The 17,500-nt window shown below is 45.0% G+C and overlaps 1 protein-coding gene across 3 annotated transcripts in view; it reads right to left on the minus strand.

The window, feature by feature from the left end:
- LOC115178814 (rab11 family-interacting protein 4A) overlaps positions 1–17,500 on the minus strand; it is an 83,979-nt gene that overhangs the window by 35,971 nt on the left and 30,508 nt on the right. Inside the window, exon 1 of one of the 3 annotated variants that reach the window (XM_029740150.1) lies at positions 1,622–2,030. The exons of the other annotated variants lie outside the window; for them this stretch is intronic. Coding sequence (XP_029596010.1) covers positions 1,622–1,702 — 81 coding nt within the window. The 5' untranslated portion in view covers positions 1,703–2,030. Of the gene's footprint in view, positions 1–1,621; positions 2,031–17,500 lie in introns of those variants that run through there. 3 annotated transcript variants of the gene reach the window in all.

The raw sequence follows: 17,500 nt of genomic DNA on the forward strand, positions 1-17,500 counted from the left end.
GCCACCATGGGGCAATCTGTTCACAATGTTGACATCAGCAAACCGCTCGCCCACATGTGGTCTACGGTTGGACTTACTGCCAAATTCTCTAAAAACGAAGTTGGAGGCGGCTCATGGTAGAGAACATTTAATTCTCTGGCAACAGCTCTGGTGGACATTCCTGCAGTCAGCATGCCAATTGCACGCTCTCTCAACTTGAGACATCTGTGGTATTGTGTTGTGTGACAAAACTGCACATTTTAGAGTGGCCTTTTATTGTCCCCAGCACAAGGTGCACCTGTGTAATAAGCATGCTGTTTAATCAGCTACTTGATATGACACACCTGTCAGGTGGATTAATTATCTTGGCAAAGGAGAAATGCTCACTAACAGGGAGGTAAACACATTTGTTCACAACATTTGGGAGAAATAAGCTTTTTGTGCATATGGAACATTTCCGGGATCTTTTATTTCAGCTCTTGACACATGGGACCAACACTTTACATGCTGCGTTTATATTTTTGTTTAGTGTAGTTATTCCTGCCCAGATCAAAATACAGTATTAGACAGGTAGATCTGGTTTGGACCAAAACAATATAGCTTAGGCCTATCAGCTATCAGAAGAAGAGGACACATCTCATTACGTAATGTTTTGTTACAGAACATGAGCCGTCTTATTCAAACAGATATGGCTAGCTATGTCACATGTCACTGTGAGAGAAACTAGCTACCGTATGATAAACAGACAACTTTCCTCTTTTCTGTGGAACTGAGACCACAATTACAACATGTCGGTAATTATATTGACAAAGTCACAGGTACTGATCAAGGAAACTCAAACATTGTGAAACTCTATCACCCATTCCGACAGTTTGAATGTAGACTTCCTTTTTTGACAAATTGTTGTGTGGGATAAACTTTTCCTTTCTCACTGAACCATAGGCGAAGTTACACAGCCGGAATAGGCAACATTAAGCTTCAGCCTATACTGTACTGTACACTAAAAACCCACAATGTTTAAGTCTCTCTCTCTCTCTCTCTCTCTCTCTCTCTCTCTCTCTCTCTCTCTCTCTCGCTCATCTCTCTCTCTCTCTCTCTCTCTCTCTCTCTGCTCTCCTCTCTCTCTCCCTCGTTCTCTCTCTCATCTTCTGCTCATCTCCTCCTCTCCTCTCCTCTCCTCTCTCTCTCTCTCTCTCTCTCTGTGTGTGTGTGTGTGTGTGTGTACAGCCAGTGGCTGGGTGCTGTCTCGGTTCACCCCTCCTCTGATTGTAATGGGATTAATTGAAATCTGGGTCTGGCTGGTCAGAGAGAAAGGGAGAGAGAGAGGGGTGATTAATTGTATTTTTTTAAGAGAGACAGACGGTAGCCTACAGACTGTCAGTGGAAGAAAGAGCAAAATAAACTAACGTCTGAAAAAGACAGAGTGACAGAAAGAGAGTGAGAGAGAAAGGGTCAAACGCAGACACACACACAAAACACACACTCTCCGTCACTCACACACCCCACTGGAACAATGGACTTTGGACCCTCCCAGATCCCAGATCCCCCAACCCTTAACCTCCGCCCCAGATCCTTCTCTCTTATCCTTCTACCCCTCTGTCCCCCTACCCCCGTCCCGTAGCAAAGAGGCTCTGTCTCTTACCCCATCCATTATTTGAGGGGAGCCATGGTGGTCCCCCTGGCCCAACACTCCACCGGCCAAGCCCTCATCCGCAGAAGTCATCCAACTCGCCCCTCAAACCAAGGGCTAAGTCCTCTGCCTTTCGTCTTACACACACAGGTGAAGCCGGGTCAGTACAGAAAGTGACAGGGGTTCAGATAGTCCAAATAGCAGTCTTTTGAATCAGTGTCGTCCAGAAAAAGAGGGAGAGAAAAGGAGGAGAGGAGAGAGTGCTCTTTCAGAGCCTCTAAAACTGTGCTGGCTGGCTTAGCTCCTCTGTGAGAGCACGACTCACACACACTGCAACTACCTCACTCTCTCACACACATGCAGAGATGCAGCAACTCTCTCACACACACTCATTTGGTTGTTCGCTCCGGCTGGCTCACATTCACACAGAGGGAGCTCAGTTCTGGCAACAGTTGTTGAGATTAGGCCACTCCCCCCTCCTCCCTGGGTTGTTGCTGGGCAACTGGCTTCAGCTGGGCTGGCCGAGAGAGAGAGCGAGAGAGAGAGAGAGAGTCACATTGCTGCAAACTCTTTCTTGGCCGCCGCCCCCTCAAGCTGCATTTGCATATCAAGCCCTGCCTCTCTTCCATAGAACAGAGCGGCTTTACGAGAGGGGGGAAGTGACATGCTATCTCCACTCAAACAGTCTCATCCAATGACACGGCACATTTATCTACAGGTTCAAAACCTGAAAAGTGGAGTGATGTTTTTCTGTGTGGGTTTTAGGATTTGAGAGAGTGTCAGGTGTCCCAATCAGGTGTATAAAAAGTTGTTTGCATATTTGAGCTTCTGTGTGGGTATCTGAGCGAGAGAGAGAGAGAGAGAGAGAGTGAGAGATGAGGGGAAGAGTGAATGGCGAGAAATTGTATTTCAGACCGAGGAAGATAGATGGTAGGCTACAGACTGTCAGTGGAAGAAAGAGCAAAAGAAACTAACGTCTGAGAAAAGAGTGAGGGAGAGAGAGAGAGAGAAAGGGTCAAACGCAGACACACACACAAAACACACACTCTCTCCGTCTTTCACACACCCCACTGGAACAATGGACTTTGAGATCTGGTGATGAACTCTCCACTCCAGCAACCTCCCCAGATCCCCCAACCCCTATGAGAGGGGAAGGCTGAGGCTTCTCTCTTCCTTCCCTTCCTGATAGCCTGAGGCTCCCGAGTGGTGCAGTGGTCTAAGGCACTGCATCTCAGTACCTGAGGCGTCCCTACAGACCCTGGTGACCCTGGTTTGATTCCAGGCTGTATCACAACCGGCGGTGATTGGGAGTCCCTTGGGTGGTGCACAATTGGCCTTACGTCGTCTGGGTTTGGCCGGTTTAGGCCGTCATTGTAAACAAGAATTTGTTCTTAACTGACTTGCCTAGTTAAATAAAAGTAATAAAATAAATTAATATTTGAGTATATTTAAGTCAACAACAGTGGATCCCAAAAGGCCAGCATCACAACACAGCTACACCCTTAACACCTCCCTTTTGCATTATCATCTCCACTCTACCTCTCCTCCCCAGCTCCCCTCCTCTGTGTACCTCTTCCCCCACCTCTCCCTCTCCCAGGGCCCAGCAGCTTAATGTTAAACCCACACAGTCTGAGCCTGCTGAGCCCAACTGTCTCACAACATAATAAGTTGACTTTGGCAGGGGCAGTAGAAGGATTGAGTCAGGCTGTGTCCCAGGGGGGTAGAAGCTATTGGCCAGTCAGTTTTCACCATGATACTCCAGTAGTGCCCGTGTCTGAGTGTTGGAAGCGTGGAGAACAGGCCATGGCTCAGGTCCTTGATGATCTTCTTGGCCTTCCTGCAACACCTGGTGTTGTAGGTGTCCTGGAGGGCAGACTGTGTGCACCCAATGGTGCGTTCGGCTGTGCGTACCACCCTCTGCAGTGCCTTGCGGTCAGCATATGGAATTTGATGAATCAGCGTTATCATTTAGATGTGCGGTACACTTCGTAGGACTCTTTTACCTATACAGCAGCCTCTCTGTTGCACCTGTGCAAACTATGCCATGTAAATCTCCCTGTTCTTCCTAGCTCCAACCAATAGCATCTCACTGTGGTAGCACTAGTACCTGTCTGTGGTAATGCTGTTGTCACTATGGTGTCTCGTGCATCTACCTGCCTGTTGTCATTACTGTGGTGTTAATGGAGGAATGGAAAGGGAAGGGAAAGGGGGTAGCTAGTCAGTTGCACAACTGAATGCATTCAACCAAAATTTGTCTTCCCAATCAGAGAGGTGCGGAGGGAGGGGGGGGTTGCCTTAATCGACGTCCACGTCATTGGTGCGAGCGGGGAGCAGTTTTGTTGTCTCTGTTATGTCTCAGTGATGTCCTACTTTCTTCAAGAGGAGCTGTCTCCCATACAGGACAGTCGTAAACAAGGTACTCCTGTCAACCAAGCTGATCCCCAGGGCTGTTCACTCACAATACACCTTGTCCCTCTGTACTGTGCCAACCTAGTTTCTTTGTGACAAACTTGCTCCAAACAATGGTGACCGTGCCTGGCGTGCCAAGCCAAACCCTGCAGCATTTCAGGGTGGAGAACACTTCTCTTCTCTCTGTCTCCTCCTCTTTATTTCTCCCTCCATCACCTCTTCCTCTCACCTTCTTTCTCTCTCTTCGTTTCTCAGCTTACTCCATCTCTCACTCTCCCTCTGCTTCTCAGCCTCTACCTCTCCCTTTCTTCCTGATATCCTCTCATCATATCTGCTTTGTTGCTCCCTTTGTCTTTTTGACTCAGACTGTCTCTGGGGGGAACTGACATATATATCAGATCCTCACCTCACAGACACTAGATCACCAAGTGCTTGACATGCATATATGGAGAGAGAGATTTATATAAAGAGTGTGGGAAGGAGGGATGAAAGGAAGGGGTGAGAGAAGGAGGGATAGAGAGGGTGATCCAGGCCAGGGGACCCAAATGAAAGCTAATTATGTGGCAAGGAATGCTCCCCTCCCATCTCTCTCTCTCTCTCTCTCTCTCTTGCTCACTTACAATCAAAGACTTTGGCTACAGGTCAACCAATTGGCCCACAGCTATTTGTTTATATGCAATTTGTTAGAGGGCTGGCCTTCTCCTTTCACATTCTATTCAGGTCTACCTGGGTGAGACTGGCATATTGTATTTCAGTTGGCGACATGTAGTAATACTTTGAGGGTAATGCTTTCCGATCCAGCATTAATGTGATTTCTTGAAGTTATTCACAGAGAGGAGAGTAGAGTGATTAAACAATTCTCAAGGGGAATGGAACTGTGTATCGGAGGAATGGTGAGGTGAAATATGAATCAAGAGGGAAGAATGAGGTAAGAGGAGATTTGTTGCAAATGATTGGACTGCATTATGCTGTGAATCCAATCACACATCACACACATACAGTACACACATGCTACCGCTTTTCAACCACACAAACTCACTCCTCTCTGACACACACACACACATTCCTCCCAAAGAAAAAGAAATAAGCCATACAATTAGTGTATGTTGCAGAGTTCCGTGGGGACTTGAGAAGCTGCCAGTATTCACTATGCAGCATCAAAACACAGGAGGGAGAGAGACAGAGAGAAAGAGAGAGAGAGAGGGGAAAAGAGAGTGAGAGAGAGTGTGTGTGTGTGTGTGTGTGTGTGAGAGAGAGAGAGAGAGAGAGAGAGAGGGGAAAAGAGAGTGAGAGAGTGTGTATGTGAGAGAAAGAGAGAGAGAGAGAGAAATAGAGAGAGAGCGGCACCATAGAATGAGAGAGAATGAGAGAAGGAGTAGGGTCTTAAGTGGAAGAAAAGACAGAGATACAGTGAGGGGTACCAGGCACGGAGTAGCTGTTGTGGAGTGGCTGACGTGAATGCCAACAACAGTGCTACTCTCCTACTGCCAAGACGCAGGACTGGGGGAATTCAAACACAACCACGGCCACACACATGCACACACACACACACAGTCCGATGTTTCTGCTCTACCAAGGTGGGCAAACCATTTCCCTGTAGACCTATTCTACTTCATATGCAGGGGCATGAGTATTGAACACAAAACCAACATATTTACCCAAGTGTACTTTAAACAAAATGGTGACCAAATGTGCATTTGTTTTGTTATTTTTTGTTGTTGGGGTGGTTACAGGTACATTATCCATTTCAAATTATAAGTTTATAAAACCTGTACCTGTTAGTGCTGAGCGATTAGTGCTTTTTGAGGTCAGTTCGGTTTCGGTACATTCTTTTTTTTTATCAGTTAAAAAAAAAATCAACATCACATGCATTATGAAAGAATGAGATGAAAATTATTTTAGATCATTTTAATTGAAATTCCAAAGCCTCAAACAGTAGACATTCAATTGGCAAAATATAAAAAACATTCCATTGTCTCTGTCAGGTTTACATTGGGTAGACATCAATAGAAAAATAGGAAATTACTATGAAATACAATATTTCAGTTGTGTATATTACTTTGTTTTGATTTGATGACCTTATTATTTTTCATTCTTTCAAAATCATATTTGTCATCTCTGCTCAGGTAGTAGCAGCCAAACAGCCAGACAACATTCTCTGTGCTCCCCATACTGTACTGTCATCCTATTTAGCTAGACTAGCCTGCCTAACGTATGCTGCAGAGCTGTCTGACTAAATCATTTTGCTAGCTCTTCGAGTAGATAAGGCATGAACATTTCATGCATTTCATGAACTGTCTCTATCCATCTCTCTCTTCATTGTGTTGTGTACTTTCCTCTCTCATGCGGTCTGTGTATCTATCCTAACGTAGCAGGCATACAACTGTATCCATCTGTCCGAGCCGGAAAGAACAGGCATAATGAATTATGGGCATTGTAGTTCATTAGTAATTGAACCGTAATTGAACCGACATCGGTTATTAGTTGTTTAATAATGTTGGTTAATCGCTCAGCACTAGTACCACTGCAACTGCAAAGGATTGCTCATCAGTCCATTGTAGCTCTCTTCCTGATGACTTCTATAGCCAATCACACAAGCACACATGCACACACACACACACAGCCAGTCTGGACAATGGGATGGATTGATTAGGCCACTGGACCACTGGACCATGCTGTCCCACTTTCATTATTGGCTATGGTGGAAGAGAATTCCATATTCTGATCTGTACCAAAGAATGAGGAATTGGCGTGTTCAACTCAATAGTTTGTCATCTTTAAAAAAAAATGTACCCTAATTTTACCAGGTAAGTTGACTGAGAGCACATTCTCATTTACAGCAACGACCTGAGGAATAGTTACAGGGGAGAGGAGGGGGATGAATGAGCCAACTGGAAGCTAGGGATGATTAGGTGGCCATGATGGTACAGTGGCTTGCGAAAGTATTCACCCCCTTGGCATTTTTCCTATTTTGTTGCCTTATAACCTGGAATTAAAATAGATTTTTGGGGGGGTTTGTATCATTTGATTTACACAACATGCTTTGAAGATTCAAAATATTTTTTATTGTGAAACAAATAAGAAATAAGACGAAAAAACTGAAAACTTGAGCATGCATAACTATTCACCCCCCAAGTCAATACTTTGTAGAGCAACCTTTTGCAGCAATTACAGCTTGGGGTATGTCTCTATAAGCTTGGCACATCTAGCCACTGGGATTTTTGCCCATTCTTCAAGGCAAAACTGCTCCAGCTCCTTCAAGTTGGATGGGTTCCTGCTGGTGGACAGCAATCTTTAAGTCATACTACAGATTCTCAATTGGATTGAGGTCTGGGCTTTGACTAGGCCATTCCAAGAAATGTAAATGTTTCTCCTTAAACCACTCAAGTGTTGCTTTAGGAGTATGCTTAGGGTCATTTTCCTGCTGGAAGGTGAACCTCCGTCCCAGTCTCAAATCTCTGGAAGACTGAAACAGGTTTCCCTCAAGAATTTCCATGTATTTAGCGTCATCCATCATTCCTTCAATTCTGACCAGTTTCCCAGTCCCTGCCGATGAAAAACATCCCCACAGCATGATGCTGCCACCACCATGCTTCACTTTGGGGATGATGTTCTTGGGGTGATGAGAGGTGTTGAGTTTGCACCAGATATAGCGTTTTCCTTGATGGCCAAAAAGCTCAATTTTAGTACCTTCTTTTAGTACCTTCTTCCATATGATTGGGGAGTGTCCCACATGCCTTTTGGCGAACACCAAACGTGTTTGCTTATTTTTTCTTTAAGCAATGTTTTTTTTTCCTGGCCATTCTTCCGTAAAGCCCAGCTCTGTGGAGTGTACAGCTTAAAGTGGTCCTATGGACAGATACTCCAATGTCTGCTGTGGAGCTTTGCAGCTCCTTCAGGGTTATCTTTGGTCTCTTTGTTGCCTCTCTGATTAATGCCCTCCTTACCTGTTCCGTGAGTTTTGGTGGGCGACCCTCTCTTGGCAGGTTTGTTGTGGTGCCATATACTTTCCATTTTTTAATAATGGATTTAATGGTGCTCCGTGGGATGTTCAAAGTTTCGGATATTTTTTTATAACCCAACCCTGATCTGTACTTCTCCACAACTTTGTCCCTGACCTGTTTGGAGAAGTCCTTGGTCTTCATGGTGCAGCTTGCTTGGTGGTGCCGCTTGCTTAGTGGTGTTGCAGACTCTGGGGCCTTTCAGAACAGATATATATATACTGAGATCATGTGACAGATCATGTGACACTTGACTTTATTTAACTAATTATGTGACTTCTGAAGGTAATTGGTTGCACCAGATCTTATTTAGGGTCTTCAAATTCTTTTGAATTTTTTGAAACAAGCTATTTTTTTTATTTCACTTTGCCAATTTTGACTATTTTATGTATGTCCATTACATGAAATCCAAATAAAAATCAATTTAAATTACAGGATGTAATGCAACAAAATATGAAAAATGCCAAGCGGGATCATTTCTTTGCAAGGCACTGTATGAGGGCCAGATTGGGAATTTAGCCAGGACATGTGCTATGGAATCTTTACTGACCACAGATGGTCAGAACACCCGTTTAACGTCCCATCAGAACCCTACACAGGGCAATGTCCCCAATCACTGCCATGGGGCATTGGGATGTTTTTTTAGACCAGAGGAAAGAGTTCCTCTTACTGGCCCTCCAACACCAGCAGCATATGGTCTCCCATCCAGGGACTGACCAGGACCAACCCTGCTTAGCTTCAGAGGCAAGCCAGCAGTGGGATGCATGGTTCAAAAGGCATAAAGACTGGAGAAGGAAAAGTTGATATATACCACAAAAGACAACTGCAATACACTCTGCAGAAACTTTAGAGTGACTCACAATAAGTGTGTTGGAACACAGAGGCTGGAACAACCACATAATATGAGTCAAGCATCGTAACTCATTAAGAACAGACACCATATGTCCCTCTCACTTTGAGACATTTCTCATACATTTCTTTAGGCTCTAACAGAATGTGCATCCCAAATGGCACCCTAGGCCCTATATAGTGCTCTACTTTTGACCACTACTAGTGCGCTACATATAGAATAGGGTGCCATTTGGGATGGAAGCAGAGAAATAGGCTGCTATAAATGTTAAAGCAGGGTATATATTTTGCTTGTCTGGAACGTTTTCAGCGTTGTGAAGCCACCATCTGCTACAGTACATGGAGAGAATTAGCAAACACCTACTGCACCACTTTACACAGTGCCAAAATGACAATGTAGGCAGAGGTAGAGAGAGAGACAGAGAGAGACAGGGAGAGAAGAGAGAGAGGGGGAGGAATAGGATAAAGAGAGACAGGGAGAGAGATAGAAGAGAGAGAATAAGGATAAAGGGAGAGAGAGAGAGAGAGAGAGATAGAAGAGAGAGAGAATAAGGAGAAAGGGAGAGAGAGAGATAGAAGAGAGAGAGAGAGAGAATAAGAAGAAAGGGAGAGAGAGATAGAAGAGAGAATAAGGAGAAAGGGAGAGAGAGAGATAGAAGAGAGAGAGAATAAGGAGAAAGGGAGAGAGAGAGATAGAAGAGAGAGAATAAGAAGAAAGGGAGAGAGGGACAGAAAGACAGGGACAGAGTTGATATTCCTCTGTTGTGTGTGACCGACTGACTTGATATTTACCTATACACTTGCACTCTCTCTCCAAATTGCTATAGTACAGTCTAGAATGTATATTGCATGGCCAGACTGCATACCTCCTCCCTCTCCCAAGGTAAGTGGCATTTCAGAGCAGTTAAGTGCCTCTCGTTTTCAGGGCAGGCAGAATCAAGCCACACAGTCCTATTTGCCCTGTCTATCTCTCTCTCGAAATAATTTGCAGACACTACGGAGAAATGAAACGAGAGATCACACACACGGACGCACGCACAGTCGCACACACACACTAGCGATCAGATCCTGTTGCTGCCGCTCGCCATGAAATATTCAGGTGTTCTCTACCCACAACAGAACGACAGCACACACACACAGCCCTCCTTATAACACACAACTGCAATAGCTGTTGCGTCTATACAAGCGGAGCTTGAAGACATGGTGGGCTGCAAAAACCAGGATCTTGGGCCAAAATCAAAGCTATGGTAAAATCACTATTAATTGCCATGCCACTGTGACTGTACAGCGCAAGGTGTTATAGGTGATATATAGTCTAGGCTAGAAAACAGTGCCCCTCTCTAGCTCTAACAGGATAAGTTACCCAGTCCCATTCTGTCTGTGTGACTGATATCAGTGCTGTGTTATGGTGAAACCAGGCCACTGGGTTAGTGGCGCCCTCAGGGCACTATTAAAAGAGTTATGTGGAGGTATTGATAACCACTACATGTTCTTCTGCCTTTGTTGGAAAGGTTAGGATCTCTTAATTACAGTTTATCATGTAGAATGGGAACAGACACAAGCAACAAAAAACTGTATACTGTCTGACCCTGAGTCCACAGTATGTTCCAATGGGGTGTAAGATATTGGCCATAAGGGGACAAACATTCACTTTCCCTTGACTTGCTATGATCTAGTCGTGGGACACTATAGTGGTTGGTATGAAGGCTCACCGCCCATCCCACCCTGCATGAGCTGACACACACACACACACACACACACACACACACACACACACACACACACACACACACACACACACACACACACACACACACTCTAACACACACATCCCTCTTCCCCATACATTGGAACTGGGCAGTCAAAGTCACACCAAGACAGAAGTTATTTTTGGGATCTGTCTTTACATGGCCGTTGGGTCCGGTGGTGCTGACCTCACTGCCAGTGAGTGACGGTGATCATCTATCATGCTGTTAACAGGCCACAGGGACCAGGGGGGAAAGGGGAATCAATGGGAGGAATAGAGATAGATAGAAGGGGCCAAGGTGGACGTGTGTATAGGGAGGGGGACGGGTTGAGGGGGTTTTGTGTGTGTGTGTGTGTGTGTGCGTGTGCGTGTGTCTGTGATCGCTCAGAGTAAGTATGAGTCTGGGTCCCGTGTGGTTCAGTTGGTAGAGCATGGCGTTTGCAACACCAGGGTTGTGGGTTTGCTTCCCACTGGGGACCAGCATGAAAAAAGTAAGAAAATGTATGCGCTCTGGATAAAAGTGTCTTCTAAATGACTAAAATGTCAAATGTATGAGAGAGAGAAATCTAAATGAAAAGATAGAATGGAGAGAGTACTGCTTGTCAAACTACTAGACATGTATGAGGACAGGTTGCACATCACTGCTGAAAGGGGAAGTGTTGGAAAGGATGTTGAAGACTAGATAGATCACTTCCCCTATTACTGGGGGTTGTCGTGGGCAGCAGTCACTGTCTGTGTCCAAAATGTAACCCTATGCCCTATATAATACACTACTTGTAGTGCACTTGATAGGGGTTAGGGTGCCATTTCAGACAGCAGTCAGTAGCCCTGAGTAAGACCAGTGTGAACTGAACTGAGACCAGCAGAACCAAACACATGATACGCATCACACCATGGCTGTCAATTACCCTGACAGACAGACAGACAGACAGACAGACAGACAGACAGACAGACAGACAGACAGACAGACAGACAGACAGACAGACAGCTAGCGAGCAACCACAAAGTATATGAGCATATACACACATACAGTTGAAGTCGGAAGTTTACATACACCTTAGCCAAATACATTTAAACTCAGTTTTTCACAATTCCTGACATTTAATCCTAGTAAAAAGTCCCTGTCTTAGGTCAGTTAGGATCACCACTTTATTTTAAGAATGTGAAATGTCAGAATAATAGTAGAGCGAATTATTTATTTCAGTTTTTATTTCTTTCATCACATTCCCAGTGGGTCAGAAGTTTACATACACTCAATTAGTATTTGGTAGCATTGCCTTTAAATTGTGTAACTTGGGTCAAACATTTTGGGTAGCCTTCCACAAGCTTCCCACAATAAGTTGGGTGAATTTTGGCCCATTCCTCCTGACAGAGCTGGAATAATTGAGTCAGGTTTCTAGGCCTCCTTGCTCACACACGCTTTTTCAGTTCTGCCCACAAATTTTCTATGGGATTGAGGTCAGGGCTTTGTGATGGCCACTCCAATACCTTGACTTTGTTGTTCTTAAGCCATTTTGCCACAACTTTGGAAGTATGCTTTGAGTCATTGTCCATTTGGAAGACTCATTTGCAACCAAGCTTTAACTTCCTGACTGATGTCTTGAGATGTTGCTTCAATATATCCACATCATTTTCCTCCTCATGATGCCATCTATTTTATGAAGTGCACCAGTCCCTCCTGCAGCAAAGCATTTACATTTACATTTACGTCATTTAGCAGACGCTCTTATCCAGAGCGACTTACAAATTGGTGCATTCACCTTATGATATCCAGTGGAACAACCACTTTACAATAGTACATCTATATATTTTTTTGGGGCAGGGGGGGTTAGAGGGATTACTATATCCTATCCCAGGTATTCCTTAAAGAGTTGGGGTTTCAGGTGTCTACGGAAGGTGGTGATTGACTCCGCTGTCCTGGCGTTGTGAGGGAGCTTGTTCCACCATTGGGGTGCCAGAGCAGCGAACAGTTTTGACTGGGCTGAGCGGGAACTGTGCTTCCGCAGAGGTAGGGGGGCCAGCAGGCCAGAGGTGGATGAACGCAGTGCCCTTGTTTGGGTGTAGGGCCTGATCAGAGCTTGAAGGTACGGAGGTGCCGTTCCCCTCACAGCTCCGTAGGCAAGCACCATGGTCTTGTAGCAGATGCAAGCTTCAACTGGAAGCCAGTGGAGTGTGCAGAGGAGCGGGGTCACGTGAGAGAACTTCGGGAAGGTTGAACACCAGACGGGCTGTGGCGTTTTGGATGAGTTGTAGGGGTTTAATGGCACAGGCAGGGAGCCCTGCCAACAGGGAGTTGCAGTAATCCAGACGGGAGATGACAAGTGCCTGGATTAGGACCTGCACCGCTTCCTGTGTAAGGCAGGGTCGTACTCTGCGAATGTTGTATAGCATGAACCTACAGGATCAGGTCACCGCCTTGATGTTAGCGGAGAACGACAGGGTGTTGTCCAGGGTCACGCCGAGGCTCTTAGCACTGGGAGGAGGACACAATGGAGTTGTCCACCGTGATGGCGAGATCATGGAAAGGGCAGTCCTTCCCCGGGAGGAAGAGCAGCTCCGTCTTGCCGAGGTTCAGCTTGAGGTGGTGATCCGTCATCCACACTGATATGTCTGCCAGACATGCAGAGATGCGATTCACCACCTGGTTATCAGAAGGGGGAAAGGAGAAGATTAATTGTATGTCGTCTGCGTAGCAATGATAGGAGAGACCATGTGAGGATATGACAGAGCCAAGTGACTTGGTGTATAGCGAGAATAGGAGAGGGCCTAGAACTGAGCCAAAGCACACCACAACATGATGCTGCCACTCCCGTGCTTCACGGTTGGGATGGTGTTCTTCGGCTTGCAAGCCTCCCCCTTTTTCCTCCAAACATAACGATGGTCATTATGGCCAAACAGTTCTATTTTTGTTTCATCAGACCAGAGTGTGCAGTTGCAAACCGTAGTCTGCCTTTTTTATGGCGGTTTGGGAGCAGTGGCTTCTTCCTTGCTGAGCGGCCTTTCAGGTTATGTCGATATAGGACTCGTTTTACTGTGGATATAGATACTTTTGTACCTGTTTCCTCTAGCATCTTCACAAGGTCCTTTGCTGTTGTTCTGGGATTGATTTGCACTTTTCGTACCAAAGTACGTTCATCTCCAGGAGACAGAACACGTCTCCTTCCTGAGCGGTATGATGGCTGCGTGGTCCCATGGTGTTTATACTTGAGTACTATTGTTTGTACAGATGAACAAGGTACCTTCAGATGTTTGGAAATTGCTCCCAAGGGTGAACCAGACTTGTGGAGGTCTACAATTATTCTTCTGAGGTCTTGGCTGATTTCTTTATATTTTCCCATGTCAAAAGCAAAGAGGCACTGAGTTTGAAGGTAGGCCTTGAAATACATCCACAGGTCCACCTCCAATTGACTCAAATGATGTCAATTAGCCTATCAGAAGCTTCTAAAGCCATGACATTATTTTCTGGAATTTTCCAAGCTGTTTAAAGGCACAGTCAACTTAGTGTATGCAAACTTCTGACCCACTGGAATTGTGATACTATGAATTATAAGTGAAATAATCTGTCTGTAAACAATTGTTGGAAAAATTACTTGTGTCATGCACAAAGTAGATGTCCTAACTGACATGCCAAAACTATAGTTTGTTAACAAGACATTTGTGGAGTGGTTGAAAAACAAGTTTTAATGACTCCAACCTAAGTGTATGTAAACTTCCGACTTCAACTGTATATGCACACGCGCAAACGCACAGCTAACCCATATAACCCCGCACACGTACACACATGCACGTATGTGCATACAGGACCAGGCACGCACGCGCGCACGCACACACACACAAACACACTGTGTTTTCTCTACTTCCTCTTAGTGAATACAACCCAGTAGCTGGAAGTGTCGACTGAGGTTCCAGTCGAGTCACTGTATGTTGACACAAATATTTGAGGAAGTCACTGAACTATAAGCAGAAAGCACACAGACCAAAGGAGCAATATGTCTGTTATAACACCGTCTGACCTTCCTCAATATCAAGTATGCTGTGTTAAGACCACTGCATATTGTGACTACAGTTCTGGCTGTGGTACCGTGTTGAGGAGAAAACTCTGTGCTGAAATAGTCTGCCAGATATAATGGAACTTCCTCTACAGAATAAACTTCCTCTATTGCTGCAGGGAATGATGGTACCAAATGGATTGTGTATTCCATACATCATTGTGCTGGTAAAGGCTATGTTTTCCAACCCTATAACATCTCTTCTGTTATTCCTAAATTGTGTCTCAAAGGAGGAACACAGTGTGGGTGTGAGAAAGAGAAACACTGTGTGAGATTTAGAGTGAGTGTGAGACAGGACGTGTGTTTGTTGGTCTGACCATTGAACAGTGGGAGAATGTGAAGTTTGCAGTATGTCGGAAAGGTTTACAGTGAGTGAGTGAGTGAGTGAGTAAGTGTGTGTGTGTGTGTGTGTGTGTGTGTGTGTGTGTGTGTGTGTGTGTGTGTGTGTGTGTGTGTGTGTGTGTGTGAGCGGAGGAAGGCAGCGGGCCAGAACTGAGCTCCTGTGACAGCTCCTCTATTCAGCCCCCACATCACAGGAAAATCAGCGACCTAATTAAAGAGAGGGAGAGAGAGACAGTGAGAAAGGATGGAACAGACAGGGTATGGATAGATGGAGAGTAGGGTTGCAAAGGGTCGGAAACCTTCTGGTAAATTTCTGGAAATTTAAGTTTTGCTCTATATTCATCAAAAAAGTTAGCTTATAACAGTGAGCCTTTTTTGTGGGATACACATAAGGCAATTTGAGGTCTTGTGGCATATTTTGGTTAAACTATCCCCAATTCAATTGAATCGCAACCCTCTGCATGCACAGTGCATTCTTCCATCACATGCACAGTGCATTCTTCCATCACATGTACAGCTGATTCTCAAGATCTTGCACACTAACGAGATGCTATTGAGCCCACACTACTACACTGTCTGAGCCAAGGACTACATGCTTTCTGGTAAGTTTTGATTACAATACTGGGTGGGGTAAATATATTTTATATGACATACATGCTTTTTTGTTAACTACTAAATAGTAGTTTACAGCAAAGTGTGTTTAAATCATTTCTAACTTGTTAACCATTTCTGCTAGTTTTTGCTACCATGTGGGTTTTAGCTTGCTTGAGCCTGCTAACTGAGGAGTGTTAATTCACCTGTTTCCATACATGTTTAATTTTAAAACATTTATCTTACAAAGGAGTTCTTTAATCTAACTGCTTAACTATTTATCTGTACATGGAATTGTATTTGTTGTTTTTTTACAATTTATTTTCTCATCTTTACCATCTTTACATGAAAATGCCACGGGCACTATCTGATGTGTGGAGACATTTCACTGCAGCTAATGTAGAAGGAAAAGCTGTGTACATTTGCAAATACTGTGCCAAATCATATGTGAAGAATACAAAAAAAGATGCAGAATCATCTGGCCAAGTGCATAAAGTTCCCTCAGCGCTCACAACAAGCAACCTCTGACAAAAGTCCCTCTACTTCTGGTCGAGGTGAAAATGATGAATCAGACACCTTATCGATAACAGCTCATGGTCCTCCTGGAATCAGAAGTTTTTTTGACTCAATGGAGGAACGTAGTCAGAGAAATGCTGACGAATGTCTTGCTCGAGCTGTGTATGCAACTGGTTCACCTCTGATGCTCACAGGCAATGTGTATTGGAAGAGATTTCTGAATGTTCTTCACCCAGCATACACCCCTCCAACAAGACATACTTTATCTACTCATTTGCTGGATGCAGAGTTCAACAGAGTTCAAGTAAAGGTCAAGCAAATCATAGAGAAAGCAGACTGTACTGCAATCATCTCTGATGGTGGTCGAATGTTCGTGGGCAAGGAATAATTAACTACATCATCTCCACCCCTCAACCAGTATTCTACAAGAGCACAGACACAAGGGACAACAGACACACCGGTCTCTACATTGCAGATGAGCTGAAGGCAGTCAATGACCTTGGACCACAGAAGGTATTTGCACTGGTGACAGACAATGCTGCGAACATGAAGGCTGCTTGGTCTAAAGTGGAGGAGTCCTACCCTCACATCACACATATTGGCTGTGCTGCTCATGCATTGAATCTGCTCTGCAAGGACATCATGGCACTGAAACAATGGATACACTCAACAAGAGAGCCAAGGAAATAGTTAGGTATGTGAAGGGTCATCAAGTTATAGCAGCAATCTTCCTCACCAAGCAAAGTGAGGAGAATAAGAGCACCACATTGAAGCTGCCCAGCAATACCCGTTGGGGTGGTGTTGTCATCATGTTTGACAGTCTCCTGGAGGGTAAGGAGTCTCTCCAAGAAATTGCCATATCACAGTCTGCCGATATGAACAGCCCCATCGAGAGGATCCTCCTGGATTATGTATTTTGGGAGAGAGTGGTAAGCAGCCTGAAACTCCTGAAACCTATAGCAGTAGCCATTGCATGGATTGAGGGAGACAATGCCATCCTGTCGGATGTTCAGACTCTGCTTGCAGATGTAAGAGAAGAAATCTGTACTGCCCTGCCCACTTCACTGTTGCTCCAAGCAGAGGAAACTGCAGTTCTGAAATACATCAAAAAGCATGAAGACTTCTGCCTGAAGCCCATACACGCTGCAGCATACATATTGGACCCCAAGTATGCTGGCAAGAGCATCCTGTCTGGTGCAGAGATCAACAAGGCCTATGGTGTCATCACTACCGTGTCTCGCCACCTTGGCCTGGATGAGGGCAATGTTCTTGGCAGTCTGGTCGAAGTACACTTCCAAGCACGGGCTTCGGGATGGAGATGCAATAAGGCAGTCGTGCCAACATATCTCATCAGCGACCTGGTGGAAGGGATTTTGTGGATCTGAGG

Source organism: Salmo trutta, chromosome 38, assembly GCF_901001165.1.
Source record: "Salmo trutta chromosome 38, fSalTru1.1, whole genome shotgun sequence".
NCBI classification, from domain to species: Eukaryota; Metazoa; Chordata; class Actinopteri; order Salmoniformes; family Salmonidae; genus Salmo; species Salmo trutta.